Genomic DNA, 25,635 nt, shown 5'->3' with positions numbered 1-25,635 from the left:
CTGTACCACTGCGGTGATCTACGGGTGGATCACTTGAGCGAGGGACGTAACATTTCCTTGCTGAATGAATCGTTTGGGTTCAAAACACATTTTCGTACTACATACGCGACATACAACACAGCCGTGATTGTCATTTGGTTGTGTTTGTCATAGAAATCGTTCTTCGTGACATCAACATCCAACTCGACCGTCCCCCGCTGTTTGTCTGATGGTGCGGACAACTGACCAAGCGGAAGCAATCTGAACGTTGTTTATTAATGAGCAGTAATAGCAATAAATCTGAGATTTGACATGGTACGTATGTATCGTTTTGAATGAACGCATGTATTAGATAACACTGTGATTGTAGTGAATAACTGAGTACTTGCATTAAAGCAGGGTTAAAGCTGTAGAAGAATTTCCTGTTTGACTGTAACGTTAATGTAAACTTGTGATTATGCTTTCGATCCGGACAGGGCTTCTCTTCTTATCGTCTCCCTCTGTTATAAGTAAATATAACGCCAGACACACATCTGATTGACTTCTATTTTATTTGGCAGATTTGCAGATAAAAAAAAAGAGCATGGACAAAACGTCTCTTAAGTGTTATTTGCTATATGTCCATCTCACCACACGGTGGCACTGTGTTATTGCAGATGGATTCTTTTGCAACAAAGGAGTCTGGGTTTTTTATCTGGCTGTGCATACAACAGCTACCTCACGTTAGTCAAACCTATAGAGGTACATTTATTGAGCAGTGATCCAATTTTTTGGCCACATATATATAAGGATAAGGCAGTTGTGTGTGTGTACTATATTTTTGTGGTCTACTGGAAATGATTAACAAGTGTGTTAAGGACGTTTTGTTTCTTAGTATAAACTGCAAGCTGCTAAAAACTGTCCTTATTTGCAGGGACAACCCCACTTCAGTCTTGTGTGCAGACTTTAATGTTTTTGTGTACACAACTTCACCTACAGGTTTCTGAGTCTGATGTCATATCCTGCAGGGCACTGGAGAGGCTTGGCAGGCTTCCCAGCAGTGCAGCCTCCTGGGGCTGATTCAGCCAATGTTCCCACCCAGGAATCCTGGACGTCTGACAGGAAACAGGCTCAACTCTCCCAAGGCCACTATAAGTCAGCCTCTCCCCTCAACCCCATGTCTCCCCCTTACCCAAAAACCTCTCCTGGGACCTTTCTTTATGTTTCTCTCAGACAAACTATCTTACTAATAGACATTCTTCTTCACCACACCCCATTTTCACCCCCTCTGCCCTCTACCCAGCTTCCCATCATTAGCCGTGTCTTGCTTGAGCCTTCAAGCAACTGAGCAATTTTATTAGCTAAGAGAGCTATGATTAATAGCCAAGCAGTATTTGCATGAACAACTTCATGCTTTCATGTTGAAGCTAGTGTTTTCCTGACCTTGTCAGAGCATGTTTGGATTAAATGCAGCATTTTGAATACTTCTGGGATGTAGGCACAATGGGAAGGCATCTCTGGACCTGCAGGAGATCTACCACTGCAATTACATTTCAGCTCAGAATTAAACTTGAACACACAAAATGGATTCTTTTCAGTATTTCATTTATTTTATAAAAAAAGGAATGCAGTTAACAAAATGTTTATGTACCTACATTAGTGTTTCAGATTGTACCAATTTAACACAGGCAGCGTGCTACTGGACACACAAGGCTATTGCACACAAGACAGTTCATACAACACGAATCATACATACTGTACAAAGATACATACATACATACATACATACATACAAACATACATAGTTAGTCATGTATTGTATCATAAAAAAATCATAGTGAGGCAACACAATGAAGTGATGGGTACACAGATTAAAACACCTCTCCATCTGAAAAAAACAAAAAAAAACTGGGGGAAAGCAAACATCACTGAAGCTGCCAAAGTGCTTTTCACCATTTCTGCTTGGCCATCTAAACGTAAAGGTCAATTTAAAAAAAGCACAGGGAGGGAAAAGAGTTTTTAAATGTGTCTACAGGAAGAAGGTTAGTCTAACCCTGAACAACAGGAACCGGACAATGAAAAACAGGACTTCCTATGACTGAAGGAAGTTACACGTTGTAGGATGTCAGAGGATGAGGATGAAGCTGACCTCCCAAGAGGGCAGATCTCCCCTGTGCGCTGGAAACCGGATCTTCTCCTATTTTATAGGGGAGGTGTGGGTCTTTGGAAAGGTGAGACGTGCGTGCATCTTTTGTTGCACGAGACATATGGCTCGCAAATTCGACCAGAATGTTCATAAGAAATATTTGTTCATGGTGCTATTTTCAGACTTCACAGTGAGAGTGACCTAACCTGTTCATCCCACTCTCTGCTTGTCAATGATTTGGTAATTCAAAATGATAATCAATAATACTGTCAACAGTGGAGCTTCTGCCCCAAACACTTCATACATACATTCAGCCTAATTTCCCCTTGAGGAAGGCACAAACAGAGACAGCACACTGCTGCTGCGTTGCTACAACACTGTCAGGACGTCGGTCCCATTAGTCAAAGCTGCTGGACAGCTGTCATTGAGTAAGATTCATCAGTGCCAGTTCACTGAAGGAAATGTGCTTTCTGATTAGGCCTTCCTCGACGGAAACTGTTAAGATACAAAAGACAGCAGTGAAAGCAAGAGGGACAGATTATTAGGACAGATGGGGTAAGGGGCGTTAGTGATGGAAGCTGGAGCTGGAATATATCATACACATCAGCGCTTACAAATAAGTTAGAATTTCATGCATTAAATGTATGCAGATTATGTAAGTTTGTTGTAGTTAATCAAATGGTTTAAGCAACGTTATATAGGGAATATATAGCCCTGGTTTTATTGAGGGATCACTAGTGGTAATTTGGCTTCTGTAGAGCGCAGTGCTGAGTGAGATTGATCACTGCCTCCAGCTCTTTAAAAGTGAGTGATGAGTCTTTAGGCCTAATATATACATATCTGTCAGTCGCTGAGAATAATGTGGTTTAACCTTATGAAGAACAACAATCTCTGAAGTAATCTACAAAGTGCAACTTTGCGAGTTTGCATTGATGCAGTTCTTGAAAGGCCAACAATAACTCACCATAACTATGATATCATGCATGTTATGTTTCTATTTTTTTGGCTTTTAATAGGGGTTTACATGTTTAGAAACAAAAACAACATGACAGGCATACACAGTACATGAAACTCCATAATAATTACTGAGAGTACCCATGAAAAAAGCTTTTTTCACATTTCTGAAAGTTCCCACCTACGAAATCTGTGTTTTTACACCTGCTGCATGGGTGAATCGATTGAAAGATGATTGTGAATTCACACAATATTGATTGTAATAAGAAAGAAAGTTTACATTGCAGATGGCTGTGTCTCAGCTGTGCCTGGCAGGTCAGTCCAGGGTGTGCTTGTTTGTTTTTTAATGTCTCTCCGTCTCATCACAAGCTTTACTTGATCTCACACACAAATACATACAACCACACACACACTTCGATGTGTTTGCACCCTATCAGACACAGGTGGTGCAGTCTTGCATGATGGGTGTGGTCTGCTGTTCATGTTTGTGGGTGCAGTGTTCCAGAGAGCTGGAGCTCTTTAGAGGGACCAGACAGCGTTCAGAAGGCCGCCCGCTTTGCAGCACCCCCCAGCAGCACAACACACGCAGAAACTCCTTTCTCATGTCCTTGCTGCGCAGTGTGTAAATTACTGGGTTAAGCGCTGAGTTCAGAGTGGCAAAGCCAAAAAAATAGTCTGCTTTGAAGAGGATAGGGCAGGATTGTATCCCGCAGAATGAATCTAGGAGGAGGATGGTAAAAGCTGGCAGCCAGCACATGATGAAGACGCCCAGCACGATCGTGACAGTTTTCAAAAGGTTATAGGCTGCCGAGTTGGTCGCTTCCTGGTGGCTGTGGCGTACAATCAAATAGATTTTCACATAGAGGATGACAATAGAGAGCAGTATGATGCCCAGAATGGTCACAACAAAGAGGATGTACTTCTTTGAGTAGAGAGGCAAAACAGCTGAACATTCATTGAGGTTGTTGATGCAGTTCCAGCCGATGATGGGAAGTCCTCCGAGCAGGATCGAGGTGACCCAGCAGGCTCCTATTAAGAGAAACATGCGGCACGTTTTGTTGGAGCCATACACCTTGACCTTGGTGATAGCTAGATAGCGTTCCATAGCTATCGCCAGCAAGCTGAAGACCGAAGCTGCCAGAGCAATGAAAGCTGTACCCTCCCGAATGAACCACTGTATAGGCATCAGGTCAAATGTCCTTGAACCTGATAGAAAAATGTTGGCTATGTAAGCCGAGCCTGCCAGCAAGTCAGAGAATGCCAGGTTGCCGATAAAGAAAAACATGGCGGAGTGGAACTTCTTGTTCCGGCAGACGGCCATCAGGACCAGCAGATTCTCCAGGATGATAATGGCGCAGAGCACCACGATGACGATGTTGAGAGTGGAGAGGTGAGACTGTTTTTTATTCTCTATGTGTTCTTTCAGTTCCTGGGTGCTCATGTTCTTAGCGAAGGCATAGTAGGAGTTGATCAGGCTCTTATTGTAGTACTGGGAATACCTGCTCTTCATGGTGACAGGGTGGCAGAGCACAGCGGCTTTACGGCACAGATTCATTCACACAGCGGAGTCTCAGCGGATAAACCTTTACGGAGAGGACAGAAAGAGGGGCCAGGCTGGGAGGGAGACGGCCTGTCCCACGGTCATGTCTGAGGAGTTTTGTGTGGGTCACCTGCAGACACACAGAAAGGAAGAGAGGAAGCGGGTTACTTATTGTGCTAATGAAATAAACTGTGACAAGGCAAACATACATTTTCAAATTTTATGGGGCAGTTCGCCACATTTGGCCACGTTTCGGAGATAACAGCCACAGAGATGTCCGCCTTCTCTCTGTTATAATGGAATATTATAAAGATCACGGTGGAAGGTAGAAATCCAAAACAAGCACCAAAACAATCGAGATGGATGGTAAGCTCTACAGGAAAGGGGAAAACATGTCTTTTTGATTCTCTGCTCTTTTAAGTCCTTGAGCAAAACAAAGTATTCGGGCGACAACCTCTTTCTCTGTACAGTGGGAACATTTTTTAAATAGACTGAAAGTGAAACTCTATTGTCATGACCCGTTGTGAAAGAGTTGAGTTTTTTTGCGTCTTCAAAATGGATGCCCCTTATTATCGAATGTCCTTGAGGAGCACTCACTGTACCCATTTGTTAACATCCCAAACTGAACACCCACGCAGGCAGCAGTCGCAGCTTGTTTCAGCCTGAAAGGAACTGAAAGTAATAATCCATGGGACATTTTTTTTTTTTTTATCAGTCTCTTTCCTTGTTTTGGATGGCGAACCTGTGCAGGAGTCATCTTCAGGTAGAAGAATAAATAGTCTGTGTGGCAGATTGCTGGTGCGCAGACAAAGAGCTGCTCTCACTGTCTGACGGGGACATTCCACTAACCCCGTCCGAGCACTCGGCTGTCAACACACGGCATTGTTGTGGGGAGCGAACCATTCCACTCCAGTGAGCTACCTCTCGAAACTTCAGAATAGCTTCGGCCTGACTTCTTCATCCTGACCTGCCCCCCTTTCAAACAGCTCACAAATGTCAACAGCAAATCAAATAGAGACGGGAGAAGAAAAGGGGGAACTGCGCTGATGAAATGAGAAAACGGCTCACTAAGACTTGATTGTTTCAAGTCTTAGTGAATCATAAACCATTCGAATATGACATGTTGCAATTTTAATGGCCAAGTATGTAATTTCTGTCGCTCGCAGTCACTAAATTAAAACAGAAGACATAAGTAGCTTGCAATCGTGGGAGTTGCTTTCATCAGTCATTCATTGAATAATATATATTTTTAAGGGTTTGAACATTGTTGGAAAAATTTAGGATAATGTAAGAGCACAACTCAATAAAATCTACAACAACGGTCAGGTCGTTTTTAGACATTGTTTTGCAGAAATGCAGCACATTATATCTTTAAGTAAAGTTTTTCCACATTGAGTGTGTTACTCTGAGGCTATACACACACACACAATGACATCACGTTTGATGGTGCTTTATATGCCATTATTGTCGGATGTATACAATGACAGAATACATAAAAAAAAAAGCTTAAAAGTATGAGACCAATGCGGGAAAACTTTGTCCTAATATGGTGTTAAGTTAACGACGTACCCAAACCAATTAACCAAAACTCTGAAACCAATAATGTTGCTTCAAGTTACTCAGAGAATTCTTTTCAAAGAGAAACCTATAAACAAACCAAACAAAATAAACGGACTCCAGCTACAGGGCACAAAACAAAGGAAAGTTGGAGGCTCTGGAAATCTAATTAGAGGTGGAGCTGGTGTCTTAAACCTGTCAAAAGTAACAGGATCCCTCTATAGAGCAGCTCCAGAGGTAATTGAACACTGATGCTTCCACTGCTTGTCTGCGCTAGAAGCCCGAACGGCTGCAGCAGCTCCCAAGTGGAAACTGGGGCTGAACCTCCTCTCTGTTCTGCCGGGCTTTGACTCAAAACCTGAGAGACTGAAAGATGGAGAGGGAACGAGACAAAGCCAGAGGAGAGAGCATGCATGTGGAACGGCATCTGGACACAAAGGCAGGAATCTGAGACACCACTGTGACGTCCACACACACACACAGCCTCATCCAATGTGACCTGTTGCACCACACAGACCTTTACTCTGGATGAATTCTAACACACACGGCCAGTTGTGACTGACAAAGTAGCGTAGCAGCGCAGCTTCGACACGCAGCCGCCATTGGTTGCATGTAATAACCAGCGCACTGTTTCCTCGAGCAGGAACAAAGAACAATAGTCTCCTTCAGTATGGAGAGCATTGCCCTTCAGCCTCAATAATGAGGACAGCACACTTCCATTTGGCTGCCGCGACTGTATCATAGCAGAGATGCATTAACAGTCGAGCACTCTTATCAGAACCACCATATCAGGATGGCTCGTCTCCCCCTCATCCCTTTTAGCTCCATTAATAGACTCAAATCGGAGGCTTGAGGCTGAGCACATGTGCCAGCTGCACCACTGTAATTACATTACATTGCATCAATGCAGCCTATAAAGATTTGATTATTGGTAAGCAGACATAGTCCAACCCTGTACCTCCAAAGTCTCCTAGTCTGCGACGAGAAAAAAAACATTCTGCTTTTGCTCTGCTTCATCTTTGCTTGTCGCTCAGCTCAGCCAGGTTTTCCCTGGATAGTTCACTGGTGTGTTGTGTACACAGCTCAAGGTCCTCCTGTCACCTGCAGTCCTTGGCGTCTGTCATCAAGGGATTTCACTGTGTGTGGGAAACCTGACGGGCTGGTTTGCCGAAAGCACCGTCTCGCCGCAGCCCTGCCCCCTCTACCTGCCGTGTGCCATTCAGATGTTTCCGCAGCGATTGGTCGACAGGAGTCCAGGCTTCCTGCCGTGTGACGCCTCCCTCCCCACCGACCCGTCGTCAAAGCTGTGCCCTGCGTTCGACCCAGACATCACTGTCACTCTTCCACAACAGACACAACACAATGTCAAAAATGTTGTTTCGCCATGTCGCGTGATGAGTCTTTTCCTAACTTACACAATGGGATAGCAACGGCAGCACAGACATGATAAACTTTCCTTTGGTATATCAACAGAAGAGTACAAAGTCATGTCATGTATAATAATACTAGTAAAGTGTTTACAAAATACTTAATGTTAACATAGCATTCTAATAATCAATCATCTACAAAACCTTAAGAATTTGAATGATGCAACCGAAGGCATCGTGACAAATCATGTTCCACTATTGCTCATAAGTATATTTAAATGTATATTTTTGTGCATACCAGTATTCACTAATGTAAATGTAATATGTCTAAATTTTGGTAGCATTAGTTGTTGTTAAAAGTTGGCCTAGGGGTAATTTAAAAAGCTCAATTTTGGGGCAAGTACAACTTAAATTGGTCTGAGTTGAAATAATTTATAACTTATTCTCAAGTTTTTTCAAGTTTTTGCATCATGATTTTAACATTATATTAATTTGTTCTCAAGTAATGCTTATACATGAGCATTTAGATTTTGGAAATACATGTATTTAAAGTACTTCATAAATGATTTCATGAGGACAGAGACGATGGAAGTTTCCATGGTTTAATAAACAAATTTCAAAGTCCCTCAGGCTGATGTAGGCGATGGTGTAGGGAGATTACAGAAACAAATGATATAATATCCTGTTTGGATTTCACAGCAAAGCGCAGACAACGGTTAAAAGCGATGATGAAAGAAACAAATGAGGACAGGAGAGACAAGAGACAAAGGAAGTCAAACAAGAGGCTGACACCTGAGACAGGATATCCTATAAAAAAAAAACTTTCTTTATCTGATCTGCATCAACTATAAAACTGTTTCTCATCATTTGAGAAACGATGGGAGAGATTCACTTGCGGTGTAACACTAGTGCCTAACTTTCTCACAATCACACATACAAACCATGGAACCACAGTTGCAAACATCCCCAGACTTGAGCATGCTTCTTTTTTTTTTCTAGCATCCAAACGATGATGGTTGTTCCTGAAAGCTGATTCGTGTTGCCTCCTAATCCTAACAAGAGGCAGAGTTCCTCCTCTCCATCATGGGACTGACGGCCACACAAAAGCCTCAGGTGTTTTTCCTTGAAAAACCTGATAAGCCCCAATTAGCAGAGCGTCTGCTCACCAAAAACCAAGGCAACACCGCCCCATTACACCACCTGCTACCTGTAACACTGCATTTAAACCTGCATCCACTTTCTCCGGGGGACAAAGCTCCTCACTGTGGCACAGCATGCATGCCCACATTTGCGCGCACACTTTCGCTCACATGTACAATCTCCCATAAACCCTTCAGCCTAGATAAGAGCAGCGACTGGCCTCGTGATTGAACAGTTTACATCTGTAGCTTATCTTCTTTGTATTTAGTCGTGTTTACCGCTCGTTTATCTCAAAGAATTACTCAGCGCATTTCACTGTTGAGCAGTGCGTGGTCTGAAACATCCTGTAACACATCTCTCTCCATCTGGTTTTCACACTTTGTTTCACAGGCCGCTGTAGTAGCAGCATGGCACCAACACAGCCACTTTTTTCACAGCTTGGTCAAGTGCTTCTCTACAGAATCTGCTCTAAGGAGCCAGCAGCATTAGCCACTAACAGAAACGTCTTCTCTGTTAGGACAACGATATCAAAAAGAGAATCGTGTATATTTTCCATTTTAAGGAGATTTAATGACTTCCTGCGCTCTTGGCGAGACAGCAGGCTTTTCTTCCGGTACAGACTTAATCTCCTCTCATTTTTAAGAACTGTCACAAGGTAATCCATCATGGATACATGGAGAGGATCTGCTGCTGGGATTTGTTCTTTCCTGTTCAGTTACACAGCCTTTAATGCTGATATTAGCGTGGAGCCTATCTCTCGGGGGGCCCAGACAGAGAAAATCGACAACAATGAAACTAGCCGGGATGAAAGCTGACTGCTGGGTTGCCTTACCTTGCCTTTGTCTCTTAGCTGCAATTCAACACACCACAAACACTACAGCCAACAAGCTCACACGTTTTGCACCTGCGTGAGAGGACATGAGTCTCCACATCACTCTCTTGAATATAGCCAGTTTTAAATTAACAATATATCTCATAAAAAGTTGCAGATGGCACTGGTTGAAAAAAAATAATAAGGAAATCAGGCTCAAGGGCTTTACCTTTCTTTTTCAGTGTCTCTTTTCATACACAGATTAGCTTAACTGAAGAGCCAATCAGAATGGTTTGTCTCACTGATGGCCTCGCCGCCGATTATGCTTATTCAGTCTTCTGAAAAGACACCGACAAGAGCCAACTAGTAAGAGAGCCTTGTTATAGCTTAAAGTGAAATTGGTCTACACCTTACTTCTCACTGCTGCTGCTCTGACTGAGCCACAAACCAAATGACAAGTCTTACAGTGGCGTAATGGCCACAGAAAGATACAAAAGCATTTCAGGGAATCATCAGCTGTGTGTGTCACACTACAGTAAGGAGCTGAACCGCAACAATGTTTCAAGGTAAAACCTCTGAGCGCAAACAGGATGTAAACACTAACAAAGGTTTAAGGGTATTTCAGCAGAAGTAATATAAAAGGTGTGAATGTGACCTTAAAGAACAGACAGTAGGCACAGCAGACCTGTAGTTTCTCTGAGGAAAATTCCATGTCCCAAGTACAGCATACAGTCAGAAGATTTCCCCAGTCAAGTGTTGACATGTCAGACGCAGGAGAGAAAACACAACTATTACCACCACAGCGTTTCACCACTGCTACCACAGGATCTTCAACTCTAAGGAAATGACTAAACGGAGAGATTGCACGCTTGACAAAACACCCCTAGTCTTTGTTTTTCCATTGCTTAAACTTTATCAGTGCTGACGTATTACACATCTTTACAGTGACTGCTCAGTGCTCCTTTAAGCCGTCACAAGCCACTGCACACATGGGCCCGTTAAGGCAGGCTTTTATTGCACTGAGCAGCTCCACGCAGTCACGCTGCGCAACCACAGAAAACACAGGGAACGGCCGTATCTGACTCTGGCAGGTGGCTGCAGCTTCGGTCTGCCAATCTATCCATCACTGAGCCCCAGGGTGCGTAAAATCTTTTCACATCAGCTCTGCAACACTATTGATTTTTCACAGCCAATTTCCAGGAAAAGGCGTTAATGCTTCCAGTATCACTATAACTGGAATGAGGATCCATGCTGCCGTTCAAACGACCTTCATCACGGCACAGACTAAACAGTCACGCACGGTGACTCTTATTTAGCAGAGTCGCTCCTATGTGGTCAAAATAAACGCAGGACAGTCATGACTGCCTGCCTGAGCTTATCTTAAGCTGTTGTGGTTATCTCTGTCACAAAACGCGCAGCAGACAAGCTCGCTGATAAAGCCGACGCTCACAACAGTGACGATGAAGGTGCACAGCTGACATGGAGATAAGGTCAAAGTAAGCCCCAAAGCATCAGCAACCTCAGCTCTCTACTAGGCCTGCAGGATATGGAGGGTAAAAAAACATTTTGACGGATATCGTGATTGTGATATGACACACCAAGTGTGTGAGTGATCATTTCTGCGTCACGATTTCTATTCCCGCTGAACAAACGATTGAAATCATGATGATGTGACTTTTGTTTGGGTCCGTACTAAACACATACATATAAAGCTCTGCAACACTACGCTACCTCATTATAATGCTGTTTGTCCCTTTATCAAACAACTGAAACTTCTCTACTCACCACGCTGCAACTCCGATAATATCTCAATGAACTGTGCAGCCCAATCTCCAACTGCCGAACAAATCAACAGTTCTGTTACCCAATATAGAAATACATTTACTTCAAGATGCCAGGACTCCACCTACCACTCCACATTCACACCCTTAGATGCCACTTCGGTAGGTTGTGAAAGGTCTCTTAAGCAAATCAACAGTCAATACCGAAGAAAAGAGAGCTAAACATCACTTTTGTTTTTTATGTTTTTTCTCAGAGAGACAGAAAGTCTGACACATTCGGGCGGTGATTTCATGCACGCAAATAAGTTGACAGAATTCTGTTGTTCTGAAAACGCCAGCGGCTCATAAAATCACTAGAAACACGAAATCAAGCCGTACTGAAGGGAAGTAAGCAGGCAAACGAGAAAGCAGAGGGAGTTTCAGTGCCGCGCTGTCTCTTGCACGGTCCAGAGCAGAGCAGACAGAGATATGAGATGGAGGCCTGCAATGTCTCATAGTTTCTATCTTAGAGAGGAACAACAACAAAAAAAAAACGAAAAAAAACAGAAGGAAACCTGGCAAAGAAACGGCTGTGACTGGCCAAACAGTGTCGCAGACGTACACAAATCACATCCTTGTTTGTGAATAAAGAAAAAAAAAAAATACAGAAGCATTCATCACTAGTTTGCATCGGCGTCACGATACCTGCATGATGAAAGAACAAAGCAGTTCCTTTTTACCAACAGATTAAACGGTTCCCTCTTGATTTCTTTTACTCCATGTTTGAGGTTTAATTTTAGCTCCAAACACACAAACCACCTTCTCTCTTTGTCCGTTATTATGCTTAACATAACCGTGCCTCATTAAAACGCTCTGTAAGCTGCGAGATATTAGGGGAGTGTGTGTCCTCAATACAGGGGGTTTCATCATTTAATTAGGGATTGCCCTTTCGCTCGTCAAACAGTTTGACAGTTTGGGTACAGCCTCTTCTGAGGGGTCCAGTCTGTCAACACAGTTCAGTCAGGAACAAAACGCTTTTTTTTTTTTTTGTTCTCTCTCTGTGTTTCACTGTGACTTGTCTTGTTTTCTGTTCCTCAGTTAGTTCATCTCTGCCACTTTGCAAGCTTTATTTATAGCAGCTGTTCATGTGCTGCGGCTCTTAGAGTGGCAGTGATAGGAGCTGGAGACAAAGAGCTGCGTAAAGAAGGGCATCGTACAGCCTCAGGAGCCATAACCCGCATGACCGGCAGACACCCTACCCCCCCTAGTCTGCCCCAATGGGGGGGGTAGGGGATCTCCAAGGGTGGCGCCTCAGAGGCAATTACTGTAATACCTTCACCCTCGAACCAGTCCTGTCAACTTAAGTCACTATCTTCCAATTTATTCATTTTTTTTTTATGTCACACTATTTTGCATATTTTCCTTTCATGCTGCTCCCCGATTTGCAGAGCCAACGTCCTCACTCTGACGCCCCCCTCCTCCTCCCCTCGTATATTTAAAACTTCACCGCAGACATCAAAAGACACGGCCACAAAGAGGTGATTAAATGCACATCAAGAAGGATTTATTTAGCACACATCTGGAGCAGACATGTTCTTATAGTCCCCTATTAAAGACTTCATTACTGCACATACTGTGCAATCAGCTCTCAATTCAGGAAACTCCGCACCCAGAAACTGCTTTCTCAAAACTGCGTATGCACCTCAAATCCTACCATCAGGCCTGAAATGTGTGCCGTTTTATAATAATAATAATAATAATAATAATAATAATGATGATAATGATAATATCAATATTACTTTGTTGTTTCTACCACATGCATGTGCAAACGGAGATTTGCTCAGCTTGAAAGAGTAATCTTTTCTTAGTATTCACACCTTGTGCAGAACAGCAGTAGACGTGTCCTATAAATATGTCAGGGCTGCTCGTGCATGAGGAGGCTAGTGTTAACCACAGGGGAGCATGCTGCTCTTAATGCAGACACAGGACACTTGCACGCTGGCTGCTTTGCTGCAGTAGAAAGTTCGATCAGGTCTGACTGCTTGATTCAGGTTTCAGCCACTCTGCCCCTCTCACACCTTCCCATGTTCTTGTCTTTACAATGAGGTCTCCCCTAATGAATGGCTTTGAACCCTCTTTTAGATCTCCTTTGTCCCGGCTCCCTGCTCCTATTCTACTCTGTTGCTAGAACTTGAACTCCACCCCTTCTCATGTTCTGTTGTGTCGTTGGGAAAGTCTGAAGTTGCCGTGAGAGAGCTTGGGATTGTTCGGTGCATGGCGTGCCAGCGAACATACAACATACTAAAACCACGCATTTTGTGCAGGTGGGTAGTGTGAACATCGTCGCAGTCAGAATGAAAGACACAGCGGAGGAGAGAAGGGAAGGTGCTGGCGACAAAGCAAAGCACAGCTCGGTGGAAAGCGATAGCATCTACACAAGGCCGACACACAGGGGCACAAAGCCGCCCTGATTTCTTCTGGCCACTGATAAGATGATGAATTGATGGAGGCCCGCCATCTCTCCTCATGGTCCTGGATAGGAAAACAACCCCAGACTCCTCTGGCAAACACAGATCCATTAAACACACACTGTTGTTGGAGAAAAACATGGTTGCCTGGAGAGGGAACATTGTTGTGTCCACACAGTCTACAGTTCTTTTCTCGGTATTTTATACAATTTGAGTGTTTCTTGCTGTGGAGGGCTAATTTATTTCTTGAAAAACTCCTCTCCACTCCTTTCTGGCGTAAGAAAACTGCATCTTAAACCGTGAAAAAATATGTGCGGGGCCAGAACTGTTACAACCTGCTTTTAAAAGAGAAATGAATGGCAGCATGTAAAGAGACCCAAGGGTGTTTTACGTTTTGGACGGATACTATGTCTGTTTTACCTCCTGGCAACATGACAATTTTTACAAAAGAAAAGGCCCCACTTTAAACAACTTCTCTTTCTTATGCTGCTTTACTTGAGCCTTGAGCAAGGTTTGAGTAGAGCGGTTTGCCGAAGGATATTTTGTAACAAACAGGTCTGAAAGGGAGTGTTTCTGAGGGTTAGCTTTTCAGGAGATATACGACAACAGCTACTTGACTTTGACCAGGACGAGGCTCATCTGAGATGGAGACATTTGAGCGGTTGTCACTTTAATTTGAAGTAAACAGAATCCACTTCCACACAATCTGTCCGCTGCAATGGAGCAGTCTGGCCTCCGTCTTGACCCGGCTTGCGTTTGGCTGGAGGTTAATTCCTGCATGTTTCACAGCCTGGAAAGGCTGAAGCCGAAGCCTTTACGGGATAAACAATCTTAATAGCTTCTTTCTAACGAAACAGACCGTCACAGTTGGCTATTTTGCTGTATTTTTAAAGTCAGAAAGAGCTTATTAGGAGGAGAGTTCTGGACAAAATGAACGGCTTCGACAGGCTCTCAACTGGCTGCATGGAGGCAATTCCCAAAAAAATCCAAGAAAAGTGTCTCCAGCATACTTCTGGATCTGGGGAGGTGGGGTTGGCGTGAAGTAATCCTGTGGAGTTTTCCAGCTGCACAAACAAAGCTGACTGGATAACAAAGGCTTCCAAGAGAGAAGAAGAGACAGAGAGAGGAGGAGAAGGAGGAGGAGGTCTCCAAAACCACAGCATCTTCATGTGTACCTGCTCTAAGTTCCCTCAAGTGTGAGCAATGAGATTGACCAGAAATCAGGAAACCACGACATGACCACACTGACTAAGCTACAACTGACAACTGTAAAGGCTGTTCCCCTCCAGTCCATAAATCACACTGTAGAACCTAAAAGGAGCCTGCGAAGTGCTGCTGATCTCACCCAAAGCCACGGCGGTAACCAGAAACCTTGCACTCAATCTACTTGTCATTGTCTCTCCGAAAGATATGAGATGTTCCTGTCAGCGGAGCGCCGCTGAGCGCACTTAAAAACCATTTGCTGCGTTATTTCCAACTGGCAGCGTAGGACGAGGGCCGGCCCAAGCTTGAAACGTGACAGAAGAAGAACAGACTGATCCCCGCCGCAGAGAGCGTCAGGAAATCCTGGCATGCTGCTACAAGCATCAGCGCCTGGTCATGGGGGGTCTTATAGTTTGTCTAAGTCCCTCAAGTGGAAAAGGAATGTAACAGGAGACTTTACAGCTAATGGAGTCTTTCGTTTGGTTAAAACGACTTCCTAAAATAGCCATTTTCTTTTTTCTCCGCCCAAATATCAGCTTGTGTAAATGTTTATTTAATAATCAGAACGGCACTGACAGCATCTTCTCGCAGCTCGGAGACGTTGTTTAGAAAAGGAGAGACGGATAGAGCGAGTAAGTGTGCGCGTGCATTCCTCTACCTGCCAACAAAGAAGCAAACACAAGCTTAACTCGCATCATATTCTCAGTTCTGTTTTTGAAATAGGTTAAAAAAAAAAAAAAAGGAGAAAAAAAAGGCAGCGGACGCCATATTTATTTCTCAGATCTCAGGCACTCCCAGCTCCTGGCTGTGAATCATAAAGCTGCATGCTGTCAGCTGTGTGTTGTGACTTGCGCTTCGGCAGCTTGCGAACAGAAGGCGTTTATTTTGCTCCAGCTGCCACACCCAAGGAAAGTGTTTTTCAGGCACATAAGGAGTACCAGCTAGAACTCTGAGCCTGTGGAACCCAGCGCACTGTCTGCAGAACACTATTAATATCACACACTGTCTCCTATGATCGATCGCGGGTTCCTATTCTCTTCCGAAGGCTCGTCTCGACCTCTGGCTGGTTTTATTTAACCAGGTAGAAGCCAGGGTGCCTCTGGCAGGTCACACCTCTGATCTTTCAGTGTTGTTACCCGCCCAATCTGGCTGAATAAAGTGATGAGTGTAGACAACAAAAGAGAAGTCACTCTCCCAAAGGAAAAGGCTTCTCGCTGTTTCCTAAACGCAGAGCGCTCTCAGGCCTGAGCTGAAACCCGAGCGTACGTCAGGGACCGACAACACCCACCCACCGCCCATCCCCTCCTTCAACCCCCTAGTGACCTGCTCCATTAAAAAAAGTCCTGCAAATCCAGTTCCCACCGCTGAATTGCCATTAATTTATTTATCCAGCCATGCACTTATACATCTATTTATTTATTCAACTCATCTATTTGTCTTCATTTCTCACGCTATCCCCGGCAGTCCCCATTGAGAAGGGTCCAATTACAGAAGTCGTCTTGTGGAGGGAAGCAGGGAGCACAGTGAGCCGGGTCAGCGCCATACAGATCCTGAACTCATGATGTCATGGGCTGCTGGACTGAGCCAGTCTGCCTGCGCTCCAACATAAAGGATTTTAAAGTCCCTCCACGCAGACTGCTGAGACTAATACCATGTGTGCTCCACGTCTGTGGAAGGCTGCTTGCGCCTGGAGCAGTGAAGTGTCTGGCCAATAAGTTGTTCACAGCACCCTGGGGTTACTCTCGCCCAGGCCAAGGATGGTGAAGTGTGTGAAGAAGCCTGGCAGCAGGCTGGTGGGGCGGCGGGTGTTGTTCTGGTGCACCGAGCCGTGTGGCCACATGGGCCAAACGCAGACGGCCGGCCGGCTGTATCACACAGCCAGTCCAAGGCATGCTGGGAGAAGAACCTGAAACCTGAGTCCAAACAAACCAAGCTGCTCTCGCACAACACCAGCGTCAATGAACCTGCTGACAGGGCCTTCAACACTTGATAGTCCTCTCCTAATGCTGCTGAGCGTGCTTCCTCTTCACCCCCTACCCCTGATGTTATCACAGTGAGACGTTTGCTTAATTGAACAACAGGATTTGGAGCGTGCACGTGTGTTTGAGAGTTTGGTTTCTCGCCCTGAAACCACGGCTGGGGTTTGAGATAGCGCTGCCGTAAGCGTTTGCAGTTTCAGACAGCCTGCTAACGAGCACAACACCGCGCAGACTGAAGCCGGATGATGGATGGGGGCTTTTATCTTAGGCAATAAACATTAGTTCCTCCACCTTATCATCTTATCTCACTGAGATTCGAGGATTCTCCCGCAACAGGATGCTTCGAGACTTGCCTACTGACACCTCTGTATCCCCCTCTGCAGGGTTTACTCTCACACACAAAGAAACAACGCCGCTGTTTGGTCAGTACAGCCTTGTATTAGTCATAGGGAGAGATAGCAAATCCAAAACCACCAGTTAACACTTAAAATCCACGTGACTAAAATACAGCTTCAACTCATTTTTCATGTGTGACAACAACACGCTGTACTCTGTTCAGACTCTGTGCTGCGTCCGCTGGGGAGCTCATCACCAACTCCATGAGATTAACTCCAGTACGTGGGGATAATGGGGGCTTTTGTCTTATTAATACATCCTTTCAATACAATGCCTTCTTTAGAGTGACGGATGAACAAGCCTCAACAGCATCGGAGGGGTCAGAGCGGGAGAGGAAGGAGGAGGAGAGGGGGGGCACAGCAGGCCGCGCAACGGCTCCGAGGAGCTGTGTGTGTTAATGTGTGTGTTGGTGTGTGTGTGTGTGTGTGTGTGTGTGTGTGGAGGCCCCTGAGAGGACGCGCCCGGGGTGCACGCAGCTCATCTCAGCCTCCAACAACAGATATACCGACAGAATGATGCAGGACACTGCACTGCCCCCCCTCCCTCCAGCCCCCAACTGTATGATCGACAGCTGCAGCCCTGCGTGTTAATATATAACACCACACTATGTTATTCATTAAACACACACTGTGTTTAACAAACGCAGCTGTCACACGGTATCCAAATATTCACCGAGGCTGCAGCGGAGGCTGTGCGTAAGGAGTAAAAAGTGCAGAGGTGGTGTCACTGCTGCTGCTGCTGTCATGACTCAACGACATGTTACAACATTGATCGTCAGTGGAGACTTTCAGTTCATCATTCAAGTAAATGAGTGATAACTGACTTGATGACGAGAAGAGTTCAAGAGTGGAAGATTTTTTTTTTTCCCCCACATTTTTAAGACCCATAAATGATCTGACAATGTTAAAACTGTGCGGGCGCAGCGCTGTAAACCTGCAGCAGTGGAGAGAAACATCAGGCTCTTTTGTTAGGGTGCCGCAGCACATGCAGACTGTCACACTACACAAGTATTTTTTTGAGAAGGTGCCACTGCTTACCCCATGAGAGACTGCGTGGAGAGCAGCGAGAAGACGCTCCGACAAATATTTGTCTCCCAAAATGTCCTCACATGTGGCCACCAGTCCCCCGCAACAACAACAAAAAAAAAGGCTGCGTTAAAAAGTTCAGCTCTTCCCTCTGCTGCGGGGTCGAGAGGCAGCGCTGACAATCAAAACTTTGGCGGAGGACTAGACGGCGTGCCTTGTCTGGTCACTGGTAGATCCATACCGGGTCTGTGCGCCACCGCGGAAACTGAACAACGATCACCAGTGAGCGCGGCGAAGACTTCCAATAAGACTGAGGAGCGATGAAGACTTTCTTTTTGTAAAAAAAACAACTAAAAAACAAAACAGCGATCGCACTTTCTCTTTTGTCGCTCTGATCCAGCAGACCGTCTGATTGTCCTCCTGCTCTCTGGGAACAACAGCTCCACGGGGCTGTGGAGCGTCAGGGAGGCGCGCGCACAGTAACGCGGTCAAACACACACACACACACACACAAACACACCCACACACACGAGAGAGAGAGAGAGAGAGAGAGAGAGAGAGAGTGTATGGAAACGTCATATGCCCTTAAAGAGTCTCGAGGCTCGGTATCGGAATAGCGAAAGAAGCAGCGAATTAATATGGAAAAAAAACTTTCTGAGACTATTTCTGGACCCTTTTTACGCGCTCGGCGCACAAATGAAGTCCAGATGTTCCACCTCTTCACTTCCTCTCTCCTAGCAAGATCCCAGCATGAAGCATGAGTCCACACTTTAACTCATCCCGTCCTGGCTCGGTTTCCCCTGAGAGAGCAGTGGCCAGCTGCAAATGCATATCTTAATACACAGTTAATACATTCTCCAGTGAAAAGTAAACATAACCACCTGACCCGCTCCCAACTAAACTGCTTTATTTGTTGCCTCAGATGACTCATTGATAGATGTTTTTTTTATTATTTGTTCTATTCTCTCCCTCGGGACTCTGGAGGTGTAACAAAGAGGGTGAGGTGAAGGTAAGTCAGGACTTGTTAGTCACCTGGGCTGTGCCGAGGCAGACACACAGTGGTGCAGGTGCTGCTTCCAGTGAAAGAGTGTCTATCCAACCCCAAAGGAGGTGATAATGTCTATACAGTCATAACCCTAAAGGAGCAGGAGTCATCCCAAGTGGCCATGATGTCATGTGTCTGTGAAAGGAAGAAGGAGCTGTAATGTTGTTAGAGTATTCATTGGTTATCTCTGAAAGCATCCCAGAGCTCTCCTGAAAGAAATTTGGATGTGCTTAAAGGGACAGTGTCTTGATGTGAGATTTCAGCCGTGGGGATGTCTGCCTTTCCTCAAATTAAATGGAACTGGACGGCTCTTGGCATGCGGCTCCCAAAGTTCCAAAGAAGTGCATTAGAAAGACTCCACATCCGTGTTTCTTTTATATAAATCATGACTCTCAAGATAATCCAGCTATTTGTCGTGAGCAGTTGCACGTATGAACTATTTGTCTGTCTGTCTCACCGCACAGGAGAAAGTGTAGCCTACGTCTGCTCATGGACGATCAAGCGGCCTAAACTAGCTCAGCCAGTGTTTACATCCTGCATTGTTTCCAGTACGAGCTCGTCATCCAGCTTCTTTCTGCGATTCAAAGCTCCCGGAAGTGCTCTGGGCTTTTGAAGATGTTTTAACATAGCGGCCAAACCATGTCATTACAGCGTCGCGGGCTGCACGCCGGCCCGAAAAGACTTTTTACCATTAGATTACATTGTGAAAGAAGCGAGTGTAAAACGCTGGATACATGTTTCTGAGTGTCACAACTCAAAATGATAGCCTTTAGGTCTGATAACATGTGGATGGTCCAGAATAGCTGCAGCCATTACATTTCTTTTACTCTATTCAAGTTAGCGGAGGGCTAAACTGGAAGGTAACTGCTCGACCTGTAAGTCATTCTACGGGCCGTACAATACGGAAGGTATGTGGAAGATTCAGGTAACTTTAAATAATTAAGTCAAATACTGACACGCTGAGTTAGTAGTTCCGGCCGGCCACCACACCAAAGCGTTGGGAAAGAGACTCAACAATCAGCTATCTTATAAACTGGACCTTTAAGGAATTGTGTGTGTTCCATTAGGGCTGTTGAAACGTTCCAAAATCATGTTTTCTGACATTCGGGGCAGAAAATGCAACAATGGAAATGTGTGACAAAACCGTCACAGTTGAGCAGCGATGATTCAGAGTTTATTACAAAGACGTTTTTTCCTGATAATGACCACAGCCAAGGAAGCAGGTGGCACCCCTCCAGTCCTGTGCGTGCGGGTTTCTGAATGACGTCAGAGCCCACTAGACAGGGAAAACACCTCACCGCTCATCACAAGTCTACCTTTGGGGGGGGAAATGAAACGTCCTCACACATTAGCAGTTCCTAAATGAGCCCAAGGTAAGTCTGGTCTCCATCAAACAGCTTCAACGACTTTGACTCATGTTGCGTCTGCTGATGCTTTACTGGTGGGGAAAGGATCAAGATTGTGCAACCACTCTTACCGCACTCATCCCTGCCGCCCCCGCAGCAGCAGCAGCAGCAGCAGCTGGTATGTGGAAAGTGCTCACTCTAAAGAAAAAGAGAAGAACAAGTTGGGAGAAAAAAAAATTGTCAACTTTGCAATACTTCTATCCGTGGTGCTAAAATCTTTTAACCTGCAATCTCAGGAGTTGGAGGCAGTTTTTTTGAAGGTTGAACAGCTCGACTTTGTGTTTCACCTTCTGTGGTCTCAGTGGATGATCGGTGTGAAATGGATGTGTAGTAGACAAGCTTTATGAACTGACTGCTCGCTGTCAGTGGGTCAAAGATTGGACTCTTTCAGGAGCCGCTCCGACGAAGCTGTCCCTCTGCTGTGTCTCTCACTAAGCTTTAAGGGGAGGGGGCAAGAGCCCTGACCTCACTTCCTGTTGGGGCTCCTCACAAGCATTCCATTGTCTGTGAGAATGCGCATGGGCTCTGGGGACGCTGCACATCTGGCAGCTGTTATTAGCAACCGCCTGCACCCCCCCCCCCCCAACCACAAGATTACTACATGTGGTGGTGGATGTGCACCTCAAAATAAAGTCTCTGGGATCGTATTGTTTCATGAGCCGCTGCTGTGTTGTCACAACTTCAACGGAAGGTCGGGCTTTATTATCGAGTTGAGTGATTTGCATGTTGGTGTCAGGGACAGGCCTTGAAATGACACTGTAGAGGGAAATCGACTTTAAAGGAATAAATAGACATTTGGGGAAATATGCTAATTTGCTGTCTTGTGGAGAGTTAGATAATAAGTGCCGCGCTCATCGCTGACAACCGGCTCTATCTGGCATTCCCCCTTCAAGAACAGAGAAACGCTCACGTCCCCCAGCCCACAGTTTCTATCAATCATTAACCATGATGGAGGATGTGACTGTTAAAAAGGATCAAAGTTGAATTTTAATGAAATGAAGGTCAGCATGATAGGAACGCCAATGTTGTGTCACATCCATTCAACTTAGTTTCACTCCACATTTTTTCCCTGGTCATCCACCGCCTCACTGCAGGGGGGCCCTGCATTGGATCTGTGCCTCCCCCCCACCTCACCCGCAGGGGGTCCTACCCCCACTTTCAGAACCACTGGCTTAGCACAAAGACTATAAACAGTCACAGTTAGCCTGACTCACATCACGGAAGCTATCCATCTGCCAGCTTGCTATTTAACACATTCCCTCTCAATATTTTTTATTTTGTGCAAAAAAGTGTAAAAACAAATCAGACAGTTTTAGGGTATAAATATCCCTTCCTAACCTCGGCCTGCCTGGTACAGTTCGGTGCAACACTCAGTGCTTTTAAGGGCACCAACTGAATTACATCAGCATTGCCAGGTACTTTTTCACATGACATCAATCTGTTCCACATTTGGGTACCTGAGAGTGGATCTTTGTGAGAGTAAGGTAAATTAGAGCAGAGAGAGAGTGAGTGAGATCACATCACCCGAGCAGTTTATACAACCAATTCTGGGCAATGTGGTGGAAAGTGTGGTTCCGGTTTTCAAAGCTACACACAGATAAAACTTGCTGCTATACGTACCACGTCAAACAAAAATAAAAAGTCTATATAAGACATATAGGGTATAGTATGCTCGATAGCCTGAGAACTGAACAGCTTATCTCTACACACCTGACACCAACACTCACTGAAATTACATTTTTGTTACAATACAATAATGAAAAAAGGCACTGTTGGCCATCTGTATAGGACTTCAGCTATCGCAGGACACGTGGTTTGGATATGAACGACAGCGTATCATCTAGCATCTGCTCCTAACCAAGAAGTAGTCGCCACGTTTTTAAACTTTGTTTTTTTTACATGGATTAAAAAAAACCTACAAGTTTTTGATGTCCTGGTTGGTGGATTTTTGTTACCGTTGGAAGGAGCCAGGCTGCGGCTGATCATATATTATCACATTTGTACAGATATGGCAGCGGCGTCGATCTTCTCTTCTAATTCTCATCAGAATGAAAAAAAGAAGACGAGCAGACTTTTGGGGGTGTTGAACTTGTCCTTCAAAGGATTCATCGTCTCGTTTAAACTTCACAGACCTCAAAACGAGAAGCACTCTCAGTAGATGTGGTCCCCTGACCCAAGTTTGAACCTGCTGCAAGTGGGACAGAAAGCCGTTTTGAAGTCAGAGACTGAGATAGAAACTAGACAGTGCATCAGACCTACACACATAAGACACTGTATTGTTGTATCAGTCATCCGTGTAGATGATCTCAAGACCCAAAAAAGGCAAAGTGGCTGAATTTTCTAGTTCCTACTTTTAGATGCAGAGTACACAGGGGATGTCATTAACAATAACTTGGAACTGTTCTCAGGCTCTGTGTTGTGTGACACGGGGGCTTTCCGTCTGCTGTTTGTGTGCATTTCTATACAAAAAGTTACAAGCCACTGCAGCTGTTAATATGTAATATATTATTACACAGGCCAACAACCAAGAGGGCCGACAGTTCATCGTGTGCTCATTGTTTTCATTTAATGAGTCACCGGTGTGTTTCTTATGTGTACTTATCTATCCAGACAAAACACGAAGATAACAACTGTTTTGATGTCAGATAGAAAATGCAACTAGAAAGAGAGTTATGATGGGTAAGATCCCGCATCACTTCCTCATCCAAAGAGAGAAAAGGCCTCCCAGACATGAAAATAAGTCTGTGAGAAAACCTTCCTCTTTTACAAACAGATGTTCCCTGAGATGTGTATTTTTAGCGCCGTAAACGTTCTTTAGGTCATGTGCATCGGAGTCGTTCAAGTCGGTCGGCGCTGATGCGATACGGATGACATGACTCTCAGAGGATCGCAGCTCACATCAAAGCAGAAGGAAATGTGCTCGGTTTGCATCTGTGAAGTCGTTGCCGCCACCGTTCTGGTGCAACGTGACCACATGCACGATGGCGACAGATCTTCAAACTATTTTTGCTTTTTGTGTGATGGTTTTATGGCCTTTTCTCAGTTTACACATGCACTAATTATTACACAACAAGTGAAACAAGTGAAAAGTCATGCCAATTGCTTTTTTTTCTTTCTTTCTTTTCCAATATTTGAAGGAGTTACATGAATGTTTACTGCAGTGGACGCCATGCATCAATAATAAAACATAAGTGATTCTGGAATGTCTGGAAGCTTTTCGTTTGCAGAAAACAAAATTAGAGAAGTCAGAAACACTTTCAAACCAGATTTGATATAAGTTTTCTTTGCAGCACTTTGCAGATCTACTCCCTCCCCTCTACATCACCACACTTGCACGACTCCCCTCCATTTTTTTGCGGCAGCTTCCTTTGCCTCTTTTTTTTCTTCAAGCGTTTTTCATTGCTTGGCCTGTTCGGTAGTATAAGTTCGGTAGTGCATGTTCCCCGAGCAGACAGGGCCGCCTCTTTATGGAGTTCTCTGTCCTGATTGAATAAAAAGGGCATGGATACCAAAATAAATATTTTCTCTTTCGCTGCATGAGAGACGTGGGTTACGTACCAAACACTCAAAGTCATTTAACGCTCAATTTAATAACAAAATATCGCTTAAAGCTGCTTTTAAGACTATTTATTTTTGCTGTAAGTGTGAATTGTATCATAATTTCAGATAAGACACACGAAAAACAAAGAAAGACCCGTGGGCGATCAAGCGGTAAGTATTTCTAACACCTGACTTAGTTGAAAAATATTGTTCCGACCTGCTTGGATTTGTGAGAATAAAAGGATTTAACAGTTATTCCAGAGGGACTTGAAGTATCTCGTCTTCTCGCCACCATTCTGAATTCATGATGCCCTATCTCAAAATGACAAATACTCGAATAAAAAACAAGAGAATGTGGAATTGTGGACAAGGCTCTCCTGGTCATGGTACTCCGGCTTAAATGGTTTAAAAATGGCCCCAAGCAAACTGCTTCTTTATTGCGAAAACAGGACCTGGTTGGAAAATTGCTGATGAGGCTCTTCTAGAAATCATGTATGTGTATGGTGTATGTGTAATGTGTAATCTGGGGGCGGTTAATGGCCACAGACAGTGCTTGTGGCCGCCGAGGTTTGATTTCCCCTCTCAACACCAAACAGCACAAGTGTTGCCTGGAGTCAGGGTGGCTTATCTCTCTCTTTTGCTCCAAACAGTGAGCTTAAGCGCCAGCTGTGCCACATGTCCCTGCTGTTCACAGGTTTAGAAGGAATCCGTCCACCCTGCATTCACTCCTGCGAGACCTGCAGTGTTGGCTTACCGCTTTATCTCCAGAGCATCTAGCCGCTTTTTTTTTTTTTTTTTCTTCCCAGAACAAAAGAACGCGAATTCTTTTTCACATTTGATCTGTTTTCCATGCAGGGATAACGTCTGAATCACTGCTCGCCGTCAGGTCACTGTATACTGTGCGCTCACACAAAGGGAATATACTGTACGCCTCGTGTGTCGAGTGATGGATTCAACGTATTCGTTGGTGTGCTGTGACTTGGGCTTTGACGTCCGTTGTTATTCATCGCTCTTTCCGTGCTCGCTTTCATCCTGTCATTAACATTTACGTATATATTTGTCTCCTTGGTGCTTTTACAGTTGTTTACGTCCTCCCCCCTCTGCTGAGGCTCGATCGTCTCACAGGAGTATAGAGTTCCCTTATTTTTACAGTCAGGCTTGAAAAGACTGTTCCCATGGTCCACTTCTGCACCGGCCTGTGTACCGGTTACCATGCGTGAGTATTAGTATTAGGTGTCCGTTGTGTTCACTGTCCTCTGGTCCGAAGAGGAAGAGAGTGTTAGTGGATAGTGAAGTGAGGGGGCCCACATGGTTGGTTTGGGGAGGGGGGGGGGGGGGGA

At 44.8% G+C, this 25,635-nt stretch overlaps 1 protein-coding gene and 1 long non-coding RNA gene across 4 annotated transcripts; one reads left to right on the top strand and one right to left on the bottom strand.

Annotated features, from left to right (window-relative positions):
* Window positions 1–95: 95 nt before the first annotated feature.
* On the top strand, window positions 96–1,546 carry LOC115575268 (uncharacterized). The gene is made up of 2 exons (XR_003982646.1): window positions 96–294; window positions 958–1,546. It is a non-coding gene; the product is annotated as an uncharacterized LOC115575268 (long non-coding RNA).
* On the bottom strand, window positions 1,547–18,829 carry s1pr2 (sphingosine-1-phosphate receptor 2). 3 transcript variants are annotated; one of them, XM_030407166.1, is made up of 2 exons: window positions 18,317–18,829; window positions 1,547–4,728 (listed from the first exon to the last, which is right to left on the bottom strand). In XM_030407166.1, the coding sequence occupies exon 2, from the start codon at window positions 4,611–4,613 to the stop codon at window positions 3,492–3,494; it is 1,122 nt and encodes a 373-aa protein (XP_030263026.1). In that variant the 5' UTR covers window positions 4,614–4,728; window positions 18,317–18,829; the 3' UTR covers window positions 1,547–3,491. The 3 variants fall into 3 exon arrangements, with proteins under 3 accessions (XP_030263026.1, XP_030263028.1, XP_030263027.1); XM_030407168.1 differs by lacking the exon at window positions 18,317–18,829 and adding an exon at window positions 11,259–11,278; XM_030407167.1 differs by lacking the exon at window positions 18,317–18,829 and adding an exon at window positions 7,114–7,710.
* Between the last annotated feature and the right edge of the window lie 6,806 nt (window positions 18,830–25,635).

This window comes from Sparus aurata, chromosome 23, assembly GCF_900880675.1.
Source record: "Sparus aurata chromosome 23, fSpaAur1.1, whole genome shotgun sequence".
Taxonomy (NCBI): domain Eukaryota; kingdom Metazoa; phylum Chordata; class Actinopteri; order Spariformes; family Sparidae; genus Sparus; species Sparus aurata.
Note: the sequence above shows the minus strand (reverse complement) of the source record. Positions and strands in the feature narration are given on the sequence as shown.

What these genes read in the sequence shown, in the direction of transcription:
- s1pr2 (XM_030407166.1), bottom strand. Translation starts at nt 4,613, where the DNA reads ATGAATCTGTGCCGTAAAGCCGCTGTGCTCTGCCACCCTGTCACCATG.